The 15,352-nt window shown below is 37.3% G+C and overlaps 1 protein-coding gene across 5 annotated transcripts in view; it reads left to right on the top strand.

Annotated features, from left to right (window-relative positions):
* RPGR (retinitis pigmentosa GTPase regulator) overlaps positions 1–14,201 on the top strand; it is a 66,700-nt gene extending 52,499 nt beyond the window's left edge. For 4 of the 5 annotated variants that reach the window (XM_074358845.1, XM_074358847.1, XM_074358849.1 and 1 more), the window contains one exon: positions 1,030–1,510. In XM_074358845.1, the coding sequence (XP_074214946.1) occupies positions 1,030–1,236 (207 nt within the window). In that variant the 3' untranslated portion in view covers positions 1,237–1,510. Of the gene's footprint in view, positions 1–1,029; positions 1,511–9,688 lie in introns of those variants that run through there. The other variant, XM_074358846.1, reaches the window with a different exon arrangement.
* The last annotated feature ends 1,151 nt before the right edge of the window (positions 14,202–15,352 follow it).

Below are 15,352 nucleotides of genomic sequence, written 5' to 3'. Positions count from 1 at the left end.
GAATTTTTCAAGATGTGTATTCCTCCACAATAGCAGGAACAGAAGTTCTTCCATTTTAGTTCATAGACTCTTTTTCTAGACACTGACTTTTTGGGTTAAAACTTTTCACTCTAATTCCTCCATTCTTTAAGGCTAAAGGTAAGTTATTATTAGTAGCACCATTTCAATTTCTGAAGGAGCCAAGTCCTCAGCTGTTTTTGTTTTTGGCATCTTGTCAAAACCATTATTTGGATTGTCACTCTTTAGAAGTCTTGTTTTCTGTGTGGCTAAATCCTCAAAGGGCTCAAATCACTTGGAACTTTTTAGTTATCGTCTTCCTTGATGTCTCCTGCATATGTCTTGTAGGCCACTTTCTTCTTGATATCTTCCTCCCCTGACATCTGAGCTGCCTGTTTTTCCTGATTTTGTTCCTGCAAAGCTCAGTCCCCAGTTCTGGCTCTCTTCCTTTCACACTTGGCTTTTCCTCACTCTCTTTTTTACTGCTCTCTCTTCTACCCACCTGGAATCCCTGGGTTATGGGGTCTACTTTCATCTCTTCAGCTATTACCTGCACTCTGCCTGTCCACAGCCCTGGCCTCCCCTGAGGAGCAGATCCATATATCCAACTGCCTACTCAGACCCCTGGGGCTCCCACTGCCATCATTCAGCAGCACTAACATTTTGCCAGAGTTGTGATCTTCAGGAATGTAGATGTATGTCCTCCTCTATAATATCCTGGTTTTCATCTTTTTCCTCTTGTAGCAAAACAAAGTAAAATACTAAATTTGTTCTTTGAATAAAAATAATAACATATTACCAAAGCGCTGATAGTGTTGAAGGGTAAACCCAGAAAGGTCTTATTTTAGGGAAGAGTCGTAATTGTGATTGGTAAAAGAAAAAAGGCTGGTGGAGGCTGAGAATGTACCATTGTGGTGTCCCGTAAAGATATGATGAAATATGTTAAGACTTGTTGAAAATTATACCCCCTAAATACTATTAAGTGAACATTTCACTTACTGAAATGAATTCTTTTTGTGCATTTTTTCCTAGATTTTCCTCTTTAAAAGGATGTCATTGACAAGTCAGAAAAGTATGCAGAATAATAATGACCTGCTTCCAGAGATAAAACCAATAGGAGATCAAATAGCTTTTAAAGCCAATAAGAAAGATGCTAACCAGAACGACATGGGGCAAAATCATCAGGACACCTCACCCCCAAATACGGAGAGAAGGTCAAAATCTTGTACAATACTATGAATATATAGTTATGTTTCATGGTCACCAAACACATTGTAATTTATACTTGAAAACAACATTTGCGTTCTAAAGGAAAGTTTCTGATAAACTTTTAAAGATATAACTTAATAATATGTTTTATTTGGTTTGAATAGTACGACCAGTTTTGATATTTATTTAAATACCGATATTTTTGAGAAGCAGTTTCAAAATATGTGTATCTCAAACTCTCCTTCAAGTGTTGTGGCTTTAACTGGTCAGTGTTGTGATATAAAATATATTTTTATATGTGAAAGTTAAGATATTTCATAGTTTTTACTAAACAATTCTACTTCTTTATAATTTCATAAGGCAATATTTGCAATCTCATGACACTGTGACAATTTTTAACATATTTGCAATTCTCAAAAACTGAGTCAAAATTGTTTTGAATGAACATATTTTAATAAACTATATCTGGTTTATTAAACCAGATATATTTATTTATTCATATTCACCCTATTTGAATGGGTGAATATGAATAAAATTTGCAGGTACTTAGAGTTATCAGTTGGTAAAATGAGGGCAAAAAAATCTAATTTTAAAATACTGAAAGATGCATAGTGCATTTACCTCTGAGTAAAAAAAATATCAGGGTAACTGTATAAACAGCACATCCTTGTGGAGAAACTGTTGAAATTTCTTTGCTTCCGGCTTCTCCCTTTAGAGAGGTGATCTGACATGAAAACATTGTAGATTATGTGGTATAATCTGCACTGTTAGACCATGCCACAGAGCGCCACCATAGGGGAACCAGACACAGCCAGGCTTGCTCCTTTCACCTGTCTCTAGCATTGACAGTGGTTACCAAGGTTGGCTCCATGACACGGTGCTCTGCCACAAGGAATAGGAAGGGTAAAGCTGTGGTGTCTGACCTGATAGAAATGTTGCTTTCCTGTGCTCACAGGTGCTACTTACTTAATGGAGCAAACTACCTTCATTTTTCCCATTCTAGCTTCTGACTGCAACATTTTCTTATTCAGTCACAGTGACCATTACCCCATTTAAACAAAGAAAAGGAAAAAAGCCCCATCTTTGTTTTTCATTCACAAGGACTGTAAGGGTGTAGAGTAGATGTGATTTTGAAATCTTACAAAACAGTCTCCTATGTAAATATTACATTTAGTGGAATTCTAATTTTATTAAAGGTAAATTTAATTTAAAAATTTACCATTGCCACTATAGTACTGGTACAGTATTGTAAAAGTACTTTGCCAAAATATAAACTGTAGGAACCAAGTCGAAGTGAAACTCACAAATAGTGCTAAGACATCCCAGTTGTGATAGGCAGGATTCTAAGATGGCCGCCAAGGTACCTACCTGCTGGTGTACTTGCCCTGAATAGTACCTTCCCCTTGACTGTGTAGGGGAGGGCAGTGAATATGATGAGATATCACTCCATTGCTTATATTATATTACATGGAAAAAGTGAAATATTTTGCAGATATAATTTTATAAATTTATATAAAGTTAACTTTAAGTTAGGTGGGCCTGACCTAATCAGGTGAGCCCTTTCAAAAAAGCTCTAGATACCTAAGGTGGAAGAAGTCAGCAATTCAAAGCAATACAGATGCTCTCCTACTGGCCATGAAAAAGCAAACTGCCACATTATGAAGAGGGCCATGTGCCAGGGTGAGAGACTTCTAGAATCTGAAGGCCTCGATCCTGCAATTGCAAGGTACTGAATTCTACCAACAACCAATGAGCCTGGAAGAGGAACCCAGTCCTCAGATTAGACCACAGCCCTGGCTGACACCCTGACTGCAGCTTTGTGAGGCCCTGAGCAGAGGACCTAGCTAAGCAGTACCCAGGCTCCTGACCCATGAAAACTATGAGGTAATAAATATATGTAGTTTTAATCCACTATGTTTATGGTAATTTGTTATGCAGCAATAGAAACCAGTGTCAGTTTTATTCTGAGAAAGGGCCTCTCGATGGCAACTCCCAGAGCTTCTGTAACAAACTACCATAAACAGTGACTTAAAAACAATAGAAATTTATTGTCTCAGTTCTGGAGGCCAGAAGTCTGAAATCAAGGTCTTGGCCAGGCTATGCTCCCTCTGAAGGCACTAGAGACATTCCGTGCCTCTCTAACTTCTAGTGGCTTCAGGCATTCTTTGACTTGTGGATATATCACTCCAATCCTGTGTCCTCACATGACATTCTTCTTATGTATCTTCACATTATCTTCTGTGCATGTCTATCTCCATTTCCAAATTTCCCCTTTTTAAAATGGCACCAGTCATGTTGGCTTAGAGACCATTGTAATAGCCTCATTTTAACTTGATTACTTCCTTAAAGGCCCAGTTTCCAAGTTCTGAGGTACTGGGGGTTAGGACTTCAGAATGAAGCCAAAGTTATTATCACAGACCTCTACCCATGGGAGACCCAAGTGACAGTAGAATGAGACGAGTAGAGATGAGACTGAATAATTATTTGAGGATAAAACCAGGCTGATTTCTTTATCATGCTCCTGAACTTCAATTAAACAGTTTTCTGCCTGCTTGGATGTTGTGAGGCTACCAAAATGGAAAATATTTCCATCCTTAAAATTTCCTTTTGCCAGGGCACATGGTTTAAAGATTTTTCAGCTGATAGTAAGTTCTTTAAAAAGCTTAGAGTATCTTTTTAGACAGAACTTTAAAATGCGCTTTACTTTTTTTTTTTTTTTACCTTGTAAGAATAAGAAATCAATAAGCGAAAAGAGGAGATAAATCAGAAGGTTGGAAAGTCTTCATCTCAGGAATGAGGAGGATATTTGATTAAATTGAACAAACAAAGTGCCTTTAAACCAGAGATCACATAACTGAAGTGTTTTCAGAGGCTAAACAGATAATCATATTGAAGCTGCTGCCTGTCTGTTCTAGCTGGTAACTGCTGTTTCTCAGTACTGGGCCCAATATTGCCAGACCCTCGGCCATTTTAAAAAGAAGCTGTACATTTGGGTTTTTACATAGACAACTCATTCGTGTACGTGTGCAGGCATTCATGCATGCATATAAACAGCCAAACCCTAGCTGCAGGCCCTATTTGGCCCAAAGAGAGTAACTTGTGTGACCTCTGTTTTAAACAGAGTACATTATTTTGGCAAGAGAAAATTGTTTACAAGGAGAATATGTTGAAAAAATTAATTAGGCCCTGAATTGATCTCAATTGTAATCTTCCCTAATTTGACCTCAGATTTAAGCAGAAAATGAGAGTTAAAGAATTAATTAGAAAAGTGATCATTCTACCAAGAAGGTAATTTTTTGTTGTTGCATACACATGCATACTAAGCCTTCTTGGGAATGTGGAGAGTTGGGAGGGGATAATGGAGTACAACTGTATTGAAGAGAATGAACTAAGATGTTTCTGCTGGAAGAAGCCACTTGAAAGTTAAGAGACAACACACAAACAGGCTTAGTAAGCAGTCACTCCAACAATTGTGATGGATGGCGACTTTGGCACAATGTTAATACACAATCCTAATCACTGAAATGTCAGGAAATGTTATACTAACCCTAAAATTATTTACAAAACTACAACAGGAAATCTTATCTGACCAGGCCAAGCTACATTCCCAAATAGTTCCACTTGCTTTCATTTTCATCTGGTATGTATAATATGTATATTATGACAGATGAGATATCTTAAAGGTAAGGTCAGCAGTGGACTAGAGAGCTGATCTAACTTTAAGCGATGTACAGGCATACGTTTTTATTTTAAGAGAAATCTTATGTGGTTCAGTGGTAAACATCTATCACCAAGGTGAAAAAAAATTTTATATATTCTAGAAAACCTTTTGAAGTTTCTCAGAAGCAATCTTTACAAGTAATTTGTTCAGAATTACAAGATATTGAATAGAGTTCCTGTGCTGTATAGTAAATCTCTTAGTTTATCCTTCCCCTCCTCCCTTTCCCCTGTGGTAACCATAAGTTTGTTTTCTATGTCTGAGTGTTTCTGTTTTGTATATAGGTTCATTTGTATTATTTTGTAGATTCCACATATAAGTGATATCATAAAGTATTTGTGTCTCTCTGTCTGACTTCACTTAGTATGATATTCTTTAGGTCCATCCAAGTTGCTGCAATGGCAGTATTTCATTCTTTTTCATGGCTGAGTAATATTTCATTGCATGTGGTTATTGCTTTTTAAACCAATCATCTGTTGATAGGCACTTGTGTTGTTTCCATGTGTTGGCTATTGTAAATAGTTCTGCTATGAACATTGGGGTATGTGTATCTTTTCCAGATATATGCCAAGGAATGGGATTGCTAGGTCATATAGTAGCTGTATCTTAGTTTTTTAAGGGACCTCCTTACTGTTCTCCATGGTGACTGCACCAATTTACATTCCCACCAACAGTGTGTGGGGGGGTCCCTTTCCTCCACACCCTCTCCAGCATTTATTATTTGTATATTTTTTGATGATAGCCACTCTGGTGTGAGGTGATACCTCATTTTGGTTTTGATTTACATTTCTCTAATAATTAACCGTATTGAGCATCTTTTCATGTTCCTGTTGGCCATCAATATGTCTTCTTGGAGAAATGTCTGTTTAGTTCTCCTGCCCATTTTTTTTATTAGGTTTTTTTTTTGATACTGAGTTATATGAGCTGTTTGTATATTTTGGATATTAACCTTTTGTTGGTTGCATTGTTTGCAAATATTTTCTCCCATTCTGTAGGTTCTCTTTTCATTTTGTTGATGGTTTCCTTTGCTGTACAAAAGCTTTAAGGTTTTATTAGGTCCCATTTGTTTATTTTTGCTTTTATTTCTTTTGCCTTGGGGCACTGATCTAAAAAAATATTGCTATGATTTATGTCCTAAAATGTTTTATCCATGTTCTCTTCTAGGAGTTTTATGGTGTCGTGTCTTATATTTAGGTCTTCAAACCATTTTGAGTTTACTTTTGTATATGATGTGATGCAGTGTTCTAATTTCATTGATTTACATATAGCTGTCTAGCTTTCCTAGCACCAATTGTTGAAGAGACTGTCTCTTCTCCATTGTATAGTCTTGCCTCCTTTATCATAGCTTAATTGACCATAAGCATGTGGGTTATTTCTGGGCTCTGTATTCTGTGCACGCGCACACACACATGTGTGCCAGTACCATGCTGTTTTGATTACTGTAGCTTTGTAGTATTATCTGAAGTCTGGAAGGGTTATGCCTCTAGCTTTGTTCTTTTTCTTCAGTATTGCTTTTGTAATTCTGGGTCTTTTGTGATTCCATCTGAAGGATTATTTGTTCTTGCTCTGTGAAAAATGTCCTGGATAATTTGATAGGGATCACAATAAATCTGTAGATTGCTTTGGGTAGTATGGCCATTTAAACAATGTTAATTCTTCCAATCCAAGAGCATAGGATATCTTTCCATTTCTTTGAATCATCTTCAGTTTCCTATATCAGTGTTTTATAGTTTTCAGCATGTAAGTCTTTCACCTCCTTGGTCAGGTTTATTCCTAAGGGTTTTATTTTTTTGATGTGATTTTATAAGGAATTTTTTTTTACTTTCATTTTCTGATATTTCATTGTTAGTGTAAAGAAATGCAACAGATTTCTGTTTATTAATCTTGTATCCTGCTACCTTGCTGAATTCATTTATTAGTTCTAATCATTTTTGTGTGGAGTCTTTAGGGTTCTGTATATAAAGTATCGTATCATCTGTAGATAGTGACAGTTTCACCAGGTCCCTTCCAATTTGGATATCTTTTATTTCTTTTTCTTGTTTGATTGTTGTGGCTAGGACTTCCAATACTATGTTGAATAGAAGTGGTGAGAGTGGGCATCCTTGTCTTGTTCCTGAATTTAGCAGGAAGGCTTTCAGCTTTTCACCACTGAGTATTATGTTGGCTGCGGGTTTGCCATAAATGCTTTTATTATGTTGAGATGTGTTACCTCTATACCCACTCTGGTGAGATTTTTTTTAATAATGAATGGATGTTGAATTTTATCAAATGCTTTTTCTGCATCTATTGAGATGATCATGTGGCTTTTGTCTTTTCTTTTGTTAATATAGCATATCACATTGATTGATTTGCATATATTGAACCATCCTTGTGACCTTGGGATTAATCCAACTTGATCATGGGGTATGATCCTTTTTTTTGTATTGTTGGATTTGGTTTGCTGATATTTTGTTGAGTATTTTTGCATCTGTGTTCATCAAAGTTATTGGCCTGTAATTTTCTTTTTTGTAGTGTCTTTATCTGATTTTGGTATCAGGATGATGGTGGCTTCCTAGAATGAATTTGGGAGTGTTCCCTCCTCAATCTTTTAGAATAGTTTAAGAAGCATAGGTATAAGTTGTTCTTTGTATATTTGGTATCCAGTTCTGGGACTTCTATTTGCAGGGAATTTATTACAGATTCTGTTTCACTTCTAGTGATCTATCGGTCTGTTCAAATTATCTGCTTCTTCTTGACTCAGTTTTGGAAGGCTGTATGTTTCTAGAAACTTGTTCATTTCTTCTGAGTTGTCCATTTGTTGGCATATAACTGTTCACAGTATTCTCTTATGATTGGTTTTTTATTTCTGTGGTGTTGGTTGTTATTTCTCCTCTTTCATTTCTTATTTTATTTGGATCCTCTCTCTTTTCTTCTTGGTGAGCCTGGCTAGAGGTTTGTCAATTTTGTTTATCTTCTCAGAAAAACCAGCTCTTTGACTTATTGATGATCTTTTAAATTGTTTTTAGTATCTATTTTATTTATTTCCTCTCTGATCTTTATTATTTCCTTCCTTCTGCTGACCTTGGGTGATTGCAATGGATGGAGGTAGGAGGAGGGTATAACTACAAAGTGATAGTATGAGACAGTGTTTTTGGAGTGATGGAATTGTTATGTATCCTGATTTTGGTGATACTGCCTTAAACTATACATTATAAAAATTGTCCACCCAGTAAAGGTCAATTTTATTATATTAATTTAAAAAATATAATCAGAATATACTTTTTTAAAAAACCCAATTTAGTCAAGTAAATTATATGGACTTAAAATAATGAGACTTGAAAATCTAACCTTTGATCTAAAAGTAAAATTTGGGTTATCTTAAAGTAGTGGTTCTTAACTAAGGGTATATGTAAAACGCAGGGAAGGTTTTCAGGTATCACTGCCTATAACCTACCTTGTTCTGATTAACTAGGTCAAGGCTAGGGCTGGACATGGCTTTTAAAATGGCTTCTAAGGTAATTGTGATATAATAGCAAGTGGAGAATAATTGATTTGAACTGACAAATTACTACAGAACTTCAGAATGTTATCTATCACAAGCAAACTATTATAATAGAAGAAATTTCCACATTGTTTTCTCTGAAAGATACTAGTTGTATTAGTCTAGGTAGTTTAACTTTTGTAACAAAGACTCTCCAAATCTGAGTTAATGCTGAGTGTTAATTTCTTGGTTTTGTCAAAATACACAAATGGTATGTACATGACCTTGCCCCACACAGTAATTTAGGAACCTTGTCTCTTACCATTTGGTGGCTTTAGTATTCCTTGGAGTCTTGGCATCCTCCAGACCTGGAAGCTGTATATATCACTTATGTCCACATTCCAGTGGCGTTCACTGGCAAAGGCCCAACTTACTACGAGGAAAATTGAAAAGTGTAGGCTAATTGTGAGTCTAGGAAAACAAGGGCTCAACACAATTGAATATACTTACTCCATGTGCCAATGGAGGGCATATCCATGTACTTTCAGAACTAAGAGTGAAGGACCATGGAATACTCTATACTTTTTAAAATTTAAAACTCTTTCTAAGACATTTTCAACAGCATAAAAAGCCAAGTTTCCAAAGCATAGTTGTGTGTTACTAAGAATACTGGAAAATACATAAAAGTGTTTAATTTGGACTTTGGAGGCCTCCCCCCCCCAATTCTTGCTTTTAATCACAAGGACCTGCTGACATCACCCCTGATTATTTCCCTTGTATCGCAGTGAATGGTCTCGTCCTCCAGGGTTTATTTTTCACCTCTGTTCCTCTCCAGAGTATTCAGTGAAGAGCCACATAGATGTGTTTCCTCCCTTCCTACCTCTCACACAGACAGTCGTGTGGATTAAAGAAAATTTCACTCATTACACATTCATTGTTACAGTATATAAAAATATTCTACATGTCTATAACGTGTACCATGTATCTTAGCGCATATGATAAATTGGATGTAGTCAGTGTGGTGAGCATCACAGAGGTACTCCAAGAAGAGTACACACATGGAGTGTAACCTTATCCCATTCTTCATTCTCCACTTAAGTACCAGAAAAGTGATTCTTTGGCTTTGGTAGTGATTGCAGCAGCATTTGTATGTGTGGGAAGATGTAGAAAGAGGAAGAAACAAAAATAGAAAATGTCTATGATCTACTGAGACAGGAATTTACCCCCTATTTTCATAGAAGGGCCTGAACATGAAACAAATGGAATAATCAATACATTTTGTCTGTTTCCTATGTTTGTAACAGACTGCATTTGCATTGATTTGAAAGCAAGTTTTGTTTCCAAGAAGAGATGGCTTACAAGGGATTTTATGCCTCCTCCTTCCTGAAAAGCTGACTAGAGTAACATAATTGGATAGTGTTTTGGCCATCTTTCACAATCATTAATAAAGGATTTACTCCAGCCACAAATACATCAAAGTAAGTATTTTCAGGTGTCAGAAGAGAAAGCACTCCAAAAGACCACACCTCAGTCTTCAGCATGAGGTCAGTGTCAGAACTACATTGTAGGGTTATGACTTCTTAGTGGCAGGATTTGTTTATTTAGAACACCAGCAAAGTTTACTTCCATCAAGGATTGAAATATAAGACACAGGACTCAGGCAATGTGTGAGTAAAGCAATAAGAAAAGGAGGAAGAAGTATGGGTAAACTGATAAAATCAATGTGAGCTAGGCAGTGAGTGTGTTTGCAAGCCTGTATGTCACTTGTGCCCTAAAATTCCCCATGCCGTAGATTGTGCACTCACAGAAGGAGGCCTAGCAGAGCACTCTCCTCAGAATTGATGTCCAACACTGAGGAGAATGATCGTAAGAGAGAACACTGAGAAGTTGGAAGAAATGTGACATTTCATAAACCATAAGAGACATTAAAAGGAGGCCTTTCAGGCATTGAAATGGCCAAGGTTGAAGAGAAATAGAAACCCAGATAACACAGAGAGACATGAACCCTCCCTCTGAACTATGTGGATTTAAGCATAGCTGAAGAAACTGAAGGAATCTGACTTTATAATACAAGCACAGTACACTTTCCTTTCATGTCCAAGTTTCTGAAAATAATATAAATGATTTTATCAATGATAAAATAGCCAGGCAAACCCTCTAAATCTTGGGGCAAAAATCTGATCTCCCAAAAACTACTTCAGGAAAAGTTCTTATTATATCTGTGTAAGGCTCAATGGAGTTGGCAAATTGTTTTAATATTTCAACAATTAGTTATTAACCACCTCAGAACTTTTCAGGAAAAAAGAAAGTAGAAACATAAGCAACATTTGAAAATAATTTTCACTGCCTTTTAGAAATAGCTTTTGTTTTAGTAGGAAAAGACTAGTAATTTATCCTCTCTACCTGCCAAAAAATAGAACTTAAAAGAAATTGACCAAACTGATATTTTAAACAGCCTTTAACATTTTTCACATTAGGTATTGTACTTTTCAACTCTAGAATTCTCGTTTGGTTCTTTTTTATGATTTTTATTTCTCCATTAAGATTCCCTGTTTGTTGGCTCATTACCATATTTTCTACTAATTTATTAAACATAGTTTCCTTTAATTCCTTAAACAAATGTTTAACACCTGCTTAGAAGACATTCTCTGCTAAATCCAATATCTGGGTCCACTCAGAGTCAGTTTCTATTGACTACTTTTTTCCTGAGTTTGGGTTACACTTTTTAGTTTCTTTGTATGCCTAGTAATTTTTGGCTTAAAAGTGGACACTTTAGGTAATATTTTATATAATACATTCTAATAACTCTAGACTGGTTTAATTTTCTGAAAGTCTTCTGTATGGTTGTTTGTTTGGTGTGTAGTAACTTGTTTGAACTTAAAACTGCAGAATCTGTCTTCCCCCACCCCTAACCCCCACCATCCCACCTTGCTCCCAGTATACAGCTACTGATGTCTCTGTTCAGACTTTTAATTATTTTTACATTTTAGCCCAACTTCCCTAAGGTTGCCTCTGTGTCTGAATAGCTTAGTTGGTTAGCCAGTTAACTTGGCTGAAGTTGTGTTCAAACAGTTGAGCTCATAAGGCTTCCACCCTCTGCTGATTGAACTGTGCCATGATTAAGGACTGCATTCAGACCTGCAGCCAGTTCTCATATTTCCCTTGGCTTTCACTTTTCCCAGGATCTTTTGGGTCTCCCCAGTGTTTTTAGTTTGGCAGCCCATGAGGGTGGTATCTCAGCTCTTCAATGGCTCAGTGATTTCAGGATCTCCCCTTTAAATATCTGGCTATAATCAACATTTACCTCAAACTAGGACCTCAACCTTGGACTAGCAAAGCTGAGAAGATTTCCCCATCTGTTACAAACCAAGTCCATCGTTTCTATCTGGCAAATCTGTGAGTTTTCATCCTCTCCCCTTTATCCTTCACAGGTGTTACCCTCAATAAATCTCCTACACATCTAATTCCATATTGGCACCTGCTTTCCAGGGGACCTAAACTGGCACAGTGGGCGACATAGTTAAATGGGCCATCAACTTTGCAGTTTTCACTGATGAAGTGTTTAAATTAGAATTGGATAATCCAGAGTCATCCTCATCCATAAAACTGAGACTGCTCTGGAGCAAACAACTCCCTGTCCAGGTCTGCTAGCTGAAACTAAAGATACTGCTCAGTGCTTGAAGGAACCCAGGGGTTAAATTCCTCCTGTAGAAAGGAATGAGGCAATCAGATGGGATTGGAATTTAGTCAGTTGTCACCAACCTGAGATGGGAAAGCTAGATTAGGAGCTGAAGGAGGATCCACAGGGGGCTCTATCCTGGCAAAGTCCTGAGCTAGGAGGTAACTAACCTTCTAAGGTTTCCTAATTGTATCAATAATTGCATTCAAGTAGTAGTAATAGAGATTCAAATATAGTAGCTTAAAACACAATGGTTTATTCTCTTGCATAAAACAAGTTCACAGGTCGACCGTCTACAGTTGTTATGACAAATCCACAAAGTCATAGGGATCTAAAATCATCCTAACTTTTGCTCAGCCGTTCTCACCATGTGGCTTCTTCTGTCCTTAAAGTCATCCTGTGTCCCAAAGTGAAGTCTGGAACTCCAGCCATTACAGATGTAGTCTAGGAAAGAAAATGAAAGAAAAGCAAAAAGGCCCTTCCCCACCTCCAACTGAGTCAGCTCCTAAACAGCTTTCCCCAAAGTTGCATACACCACTTCCACCAAATCCCATTGGCTAAAACTTTATCCTGTTTCTACAGGAAGAGAGAGGCAGGAGACAGAGTCCTTTATTCTGGGAAGCAACGTGCCTAGCTAGAAATCACGGTTCTATTATTAAACAGAAGTCTTTGCCACGATGATCCTTCAGTTTAAAAAAATCTACATTGATTTAGTTTAGGTTGAACAGTGTGGCCAGAAAGAGAAGGGAACTTGGGGTAAGATTTTTTCCTTACAGGCTCTGCTACAGACAAGAGGACAGATTCAGCCTCTTTTGTGAACCATGGCATGGAATGGTCCACAACCACCAGGTACTAGAGAAGAGCCCCACTCACTACCCAGGAGACTGTAGAAAGAACCCAGACATGACACTCAATAGGATGCAAGTCCAAGATATTTTATATATCATTAAAGACTTCTTTTCTTTGGGATAACAGAAATTGGAAAGGCTCAGCCACATCTAGGTTATGAAGGAGATGGTTCTATTATAAACTTTCTTAGCCAGTTTGGTCTTGCATAATCATGGCTCCCTAGGCCTTCCTCCCAAAAGGTACTGACTGTTTTAAAATAGCAAAATGCAATCAACCAAATTGGCTGTGAAAATCTGCTAAATACAAACTCTGATTTGATAAAAAGCTTCTCTCTCTCTCTCACACACACACGCACGTGCGCGTACGCATTCAAACACAAGTACACACATTCTAGTGAAAATCATCCCAGATCCAGAATTGAGTCTGATAAACTGCAGTCTCACTTGCTTGAATACCTTGACTTTAGCTGAGAAGTTTCCACTGAACACAGAGGGCAGATTTTAGAAGAGTTTTTTTCAAAAGTAGACAGTTTTTGCTTTCTCTGGAATGAGTAGATTGTTTTCCTGTCAGAAGTCCTGTGTTGATAAGACATAAATATATAGAAATGGTAATAATTTGTGTTTATGAGGTATAGATGAGACACTTTCTTGAATGCGAAGTGTTCTGCAGATGTGGTTTTCCCCATTCTGGACGCCAGAATCTTGGCTACAACTGTCAGGCAGAGACTCCCATTCGAGGCATCTACCTCGTACATAACATAACACATGGAGCAAGAATTTCACTCAGAACTTCATGAAGACGATCCAGAAATTTACTGACAATCATCAGTGTATCTACTTCCTTATAAAGTTAAAGCACAATTACACACCATAATCATAACATTAACATTTAATAAGCATTGATGCACCACACACTGTTTTGCTTTATTAAGTCATTTAATCTTCATAACAAGCCTATGAGAAGAGTTTTATTATCCAGATTTTCAAATGTAGAAGTGAGTCACAGAGAAGATAATGAACTTGCATAAAAACACACAGCTTTTGAATGGATTTCTAGCTTTACAAAACCTGTTCTTTTTTTTTTTATGGAGATTTATCTCAAGTGTTTTTATTTTATTTTTTTTGTTGAGTTATAGTCAGTTTACAATGTTGTGTCGAATTCCAGTGTAGAGCACAATTTTTCAGTTATGCATGAACATACATATATTCATTGTCACTTTTTTTTTCGCTGCGAGCTACCTTGTATACATTTTCCTGTGCTATACAATATAATCTTGTTTATCTATTCTACATATGCCTGTCAGTATCTACAGATTTCGAACCCCCAGTCTGTCCCTTGTCACCCTCCTCCTCACTGGCAACCACAAGTTTGGATTCTATGTCTATGAGTCTGTTTCTACAAAACCTGTTCTTTTAATCACTGTAAATTGTGTACAGCACTATAATTATTTAATTTCCTACGTCTGCCTTTTTTTCTCTCTCTGAAGAATTGATGAATATCCTTAGCCAGGTGTGGCTAATAAAATGGTCTTCATTTTGATCCTGTCTTGTTTCACTTTGTTGTGTTATCCAAGTTCTGTTGCTAAGTCCTCTTCTGAGTGTCCCATTGCCATCCCTGTTGGGGTCTGTATTGTTAGGCTACATATTGGCTTTGTACTGTGTCGACTTAGCTAACCCCAGAACTGTGTTTCTCAGAATGTCCTTCCTTGTGTGGTTCTGGTTTCTAGTTGGCCACAAGAGATTCAGTAGTAATTATTCTCTGAAGGTCAGTGTAAGATGCCGGGCAATACTGCAGAGTGTGTGCATTGCCACTGACAGGCTGGCTTACCTTCTTAGCACCGGACAGCAGCTGGGCTGACAGGTTCTTCAGCAATGGCCTGATCTCCCTCAGCTTCTTCAAGTTCTGAGCCACATGCATATGCAGCTCCATGACAAAAGATGCCAATCTCTGCATGTCACCCACATCCTTGGAGCTGGAGATGGTAATAACAGATGGTGTCCACTTTGTCCTCGCAGGTTCCAGTTTGTCCTTGCTCTCTCCCACCGCATGTTCAGCTTTTCCAGCCCTGCTACCTACAGTGACTTCAGGCTCATCACCATATTCCCCACCAGTTCCCACAATTGCCTAAGGTCTAATCCTTTGATAAATTTTAAATTCCGTGTCACTTACAGTGGTTCTGCTCTCCTACTTGAACCCTAATGGACCAGTTTACACTATGATAACGAATTAACCTTAAAGCCAATTGTTTAACATAACAAAGGTTTATTTTGAGCTCAGGTTATAAATCCAATGTGAGTCAACAAAGTGGGTTAGCCAACACTTGGTACATATGGTCAGTCTTCAATTTTAGCCATTCTAAAAAGTATATAGTGTTCTTATTACGGTTTTCATTTGAATTTCCCTAATGATGTTGAGCATCATTTTCTGTGCTTATTTGCCA

The sequence above is a fragment of the Camelus bactrianus genome, chromosome X (assembly GCF_048773025.1).
Source record: "Camelus bactrianus isolate YW-2024 breed Bactrian camel chromosome X, ASM4877302v1, whole genome shotgun sequence".
Taxonomy (NCBI): Eukaryota; Metazoa; Chordata; class Mammalia; order Artiodactyla; family Camelidae; genus Camelus; species Camelus bactrianus.
This window is presented reverse-complemented; position numbering and strand designations above follow the sequence as displayed.